The sequence below is a fragment of the Atta cephalotes genome (genome assembly GCF_000143395.1).
Source record: "Atta cephalotes unplaced genomic scaffold scaffold00002, whole genome shotgun sequence".
In the NCBI taxonomy this organism is placed as follows: Eukaryota; Metazoa; Arthropoda; class Insecta; order Hymenoptera; family Formicidae; genus Atta; species Atta cephalotes.
In genome coordinates, this window is record NW_012130066.1 from 3,163,093 (window position 1) to 3,166,327 (window position 3,235).

Below are 3,235 nucleotides of genomic sequence, written 5' to 3' on the forward strand. Positions count from 1 at the left end.
ATATATATATATATATATATATATATATATATATATATATATATACCCAGAAAGATATATATACTTCTGTAATGTTTCGTTCATCTACAATGAAATAATTGAAAATTCGATATAAAAGTCTTAATCTCCCTGCTGCTCAAACGTAATTCCATTATTATGATCGATAATTGCATTAATATAATACATAACTGATAATTGCATTATTTAAAAACTTTTCTATAAAGTATTGTTTATGATTATAATGGATAGGTTTTGTACAATTACGTGTGATCATATTTTAGAAATAAAGATGTATTCACACATGAAGTAATAGTAAATATAATACATGAACAATAAAATATATTATATAGATGTTATTATGACAGTGTTATAACCAGAATAAAATAATAGTAAGAATGTCAGCAATTTGTCAGTCCATGTTTTTTAATATACCTTTCCCTGGCTACTTGTATCATTTTAGCTTTCTTCTCTTGGAAAGAAGTAGTACCCAATATTTTATCCTTCGCAGAACTTGATGCACTGGACGATGTTACAGATGATTGAGCTGATGGATTAGGTTCTGGAGTATAAGTAACTATGCCATCGAGAATATTGGCGATTGTAACATCAACGTTTCGAGTTTTCACTGTGACAAAAACGAGCAGATTTAATAACAATTGCTGTTATCAAAAAAATCGCTATATAATTATTACTGTAAGATTAAATAAAATAATAAGATTTAAATAAGAATTAGAATAATAAGAGTTAATAAATTTAAATTAAGATTTCTTTCTCAGATAATTATATACTAATTATATACATACTGAGATCTCGTAGAATCACATTCTGTGGAACCAATGGAAGTACTTCACTAACTTGATGAACCATCCTTTGTATTTCTATACTATGTATAACTTGTGAGTTTGGCGTGTTTCTGGCGGGACGCGCATTACTGAATATTCTCGTGCGATAACGCTTTTCATACTCAATTTTGTCTGATACAGTATGAGAACATGTCTGAAGTCTCAGAGCATTCGCGATATCTTTTTCCACATCTCGCACAAGTATCTCATGATCAGAATTTCGTCTGATTTTCAGGTACTTGAGTGTGAAAACTGTATAGGGCACAAACATAAACCAAAATGCTTCAGTCAACCTTGTTGAAGCCAATGAGGTAAGTTGCACAGGTACAAGTTCTGATCTTGATGCTTTGATGGCAACTGGTTGGACAGATGTTTCTATACTGAATGGCCAGGAATTGAATTTCAACAGAGCGACTTGATTGTTAGTTGTGCCAAATTCAGGCTGCACGGACACACTATATGTGGAAGTGGAAAGAAATTGCTTTATGTTGGCAATTAATGTCTCCTTATTGCTCATATTCATTTTCTGGATTCCCAGCGCGTTACTCAAGGCAGTAGGTGGCTCCCAAACACTAGGGATTACTGTCTCTGTCGTACGACGTAGAGCAAAGTGATCCAGAACTGATACACTATTGGCGATTATTATCCTTGATTGCTTGTCTCTAGGTTCACTCTCGGTATCGATTTTAACTACGATACCAAAAGCAATCCTAATGCCATAACTTAAAAATGTTCGAAGAGAATTGCAATCTGGTAGTAACGATGCTAGAAACCAGGACAGCAATACCACTAACAGTCGCAGCAACACAAGTACAAATCCTATTGGCGTATATAAGATTACAAGTAGAAGGCGCCAACCGCTGGGAAACCTAAACTCGTAATTGATTAAACTTTAATGTTTTAAGTTTAAACGATAATTATAGTAAAAAGTAATTAGTTTTTATTCTGTATGAACATCTTATACAGTGGATATTCCATATGACAAAGAACAACTATTTTTCACTTGCAAGAAAATCTCTTACATTCTTATGGTTTTTCAACCAATATTTACAACAAAAGTAATACATTTGGATAACAATAGCTATGACTAGCAGATTCTTTGCAATATTATCATAACAGATTGTCTTACCTGCTTTTGTTAAATAAATCCTGAATATCAATTTGTGACATCTCTTACAACAAACATCTGTCACATTTGAAGGTACAGTACTCGTCGTTCGTGGTTCCTTGTTAATGTCCAAAATGTTAAGTCAAGTATGTCCAGACAGTGACGCGATTATTGTTTGTGACCCTTTCTCTTACATACTTTTCAGTAACCTCCCTATTGATGCGAATTTTCCTTTTCGCTACTTCCAGCAATCAGCTGTTCCGCAGTAGCGTAACTGGTACTAGGGACTTTTTTTTCATTCACGTCAGCGGGAATTTTAAATGTTCCAAATCCAAATACCAATTCGCAAAGCTGTTTACAATTCAATCAATTAAATGTGATTACAATTAGAAGGATATGAGTTGATTTGAGTTGATTATAATCGAAAGTACAAATTATATAATAATACTCCATATAATACTGTCTATTTTATTTATTTGTTAATTGCTTGTATATATAATAATAATCCTTCTATATATCGCAAAATGTTTCATATGACAATTAAATAATTACTCATTTTTCTTGGATCGATAAGTTTATTCGTATAATATGTAATAAATACAACTGTTAATTTTTTACCAAACGGAATTTATTTTTTTAACAAGTATAACATATTTTTTATTATATGATAAAGGAAACTTATATAGAATTGAGTAAGAATTGTGTAGAAAGAAGAAATATATTTTTAAAAGAGCATTGCAGATTATAAGTATATCGTCGAAAATCGTCAACGGGAATATTTTAATTTTCATAATGAAGTGTATTTTATGACAGTGAAAACTAAAAAAACATCTCGCATTCTTCGTATAATATATAACCATGGATTTATATTTCCTAAGTGCGTTATCTATAATATTAATATATACATTGATACTTTTATCTTCCTCATAATAGCATTCACATGTGCTACAAAGTCCATATAAACCCAGAAATTTGAAACAATATAATTTTTTTAATGTATTCGATACACATGTTTTTTATATAATGTAAGAATAAATTTAAAAACAGATTCGTACAGACTCATATATGGATTTTTAAAACTTATACATACATTTGGAATAATGAGCACGTTTGCACTTTGATTCTATTTATGTGCACTCGATACGCATGATGTATATAGAAAGCATGTATGTATGCGTGCGCGTGCGCGCGCGCGCGTGTGTGTGTGTGTGTGTGACACACACACACACACACACATACACACACAATTTTTATATATATATATATATATATATATATATATATA

At 31.0% G+C, this 3,235-nt stretch overlaps 1 protein-coding gene across 1 annotated transcript; it reads right to left on the reverse strand.

Moving 5' to 3' along the window:
* Positions 1-398: 398 nt before the first annotated feature.
* LOC105620198 (ancient ubiquitous protein 1-like) lies at positions 399-2,012 on the reverse strand. The gene is made up of 3 exons (XM_012201706.1): positions 1,972-2,012; positions 804-1,711; positions 399-625 (listed from the first exon to the last, which is right to left on the reverse strand). The coding sequence occupies exons 1-3, from the start codon at positions 2,010-2,012 to the stop codon at positions 399-401; spliced, it is 1,176 nt and encodes a 391-aa protein (XP_012057096.1).
* Positions 2,013-3,235: the final 1,223 nt, after the last annotated feature.

What these genes read in the sequence shown, in the direction of transcription:
- LOC105620198 (XM_012201706.1), bottom strand. Translation starts at nt 2,012, where the DNA reads ATGTCACAAATTGATATTCAGGATTTATTTAACAAAAGCAG. An exon ending in GATTTATTTAACAAAAGCAG is followed by an intron (nt 1,712 to 1,971) that starts GTAAGACAATCT and finishes TTACGAGTTTAG; the next exon opens with GTTTCCCAGCGGTTGGCGCC. An exon ending in TGTGATTCTACGAGATCTCA is followed by an intron (nt 626 to 803) that starts GTATGTATATAA and finishes TTTTTGTCACAG; the next exon opens with TGAAAACTCGAAACGTTGAT.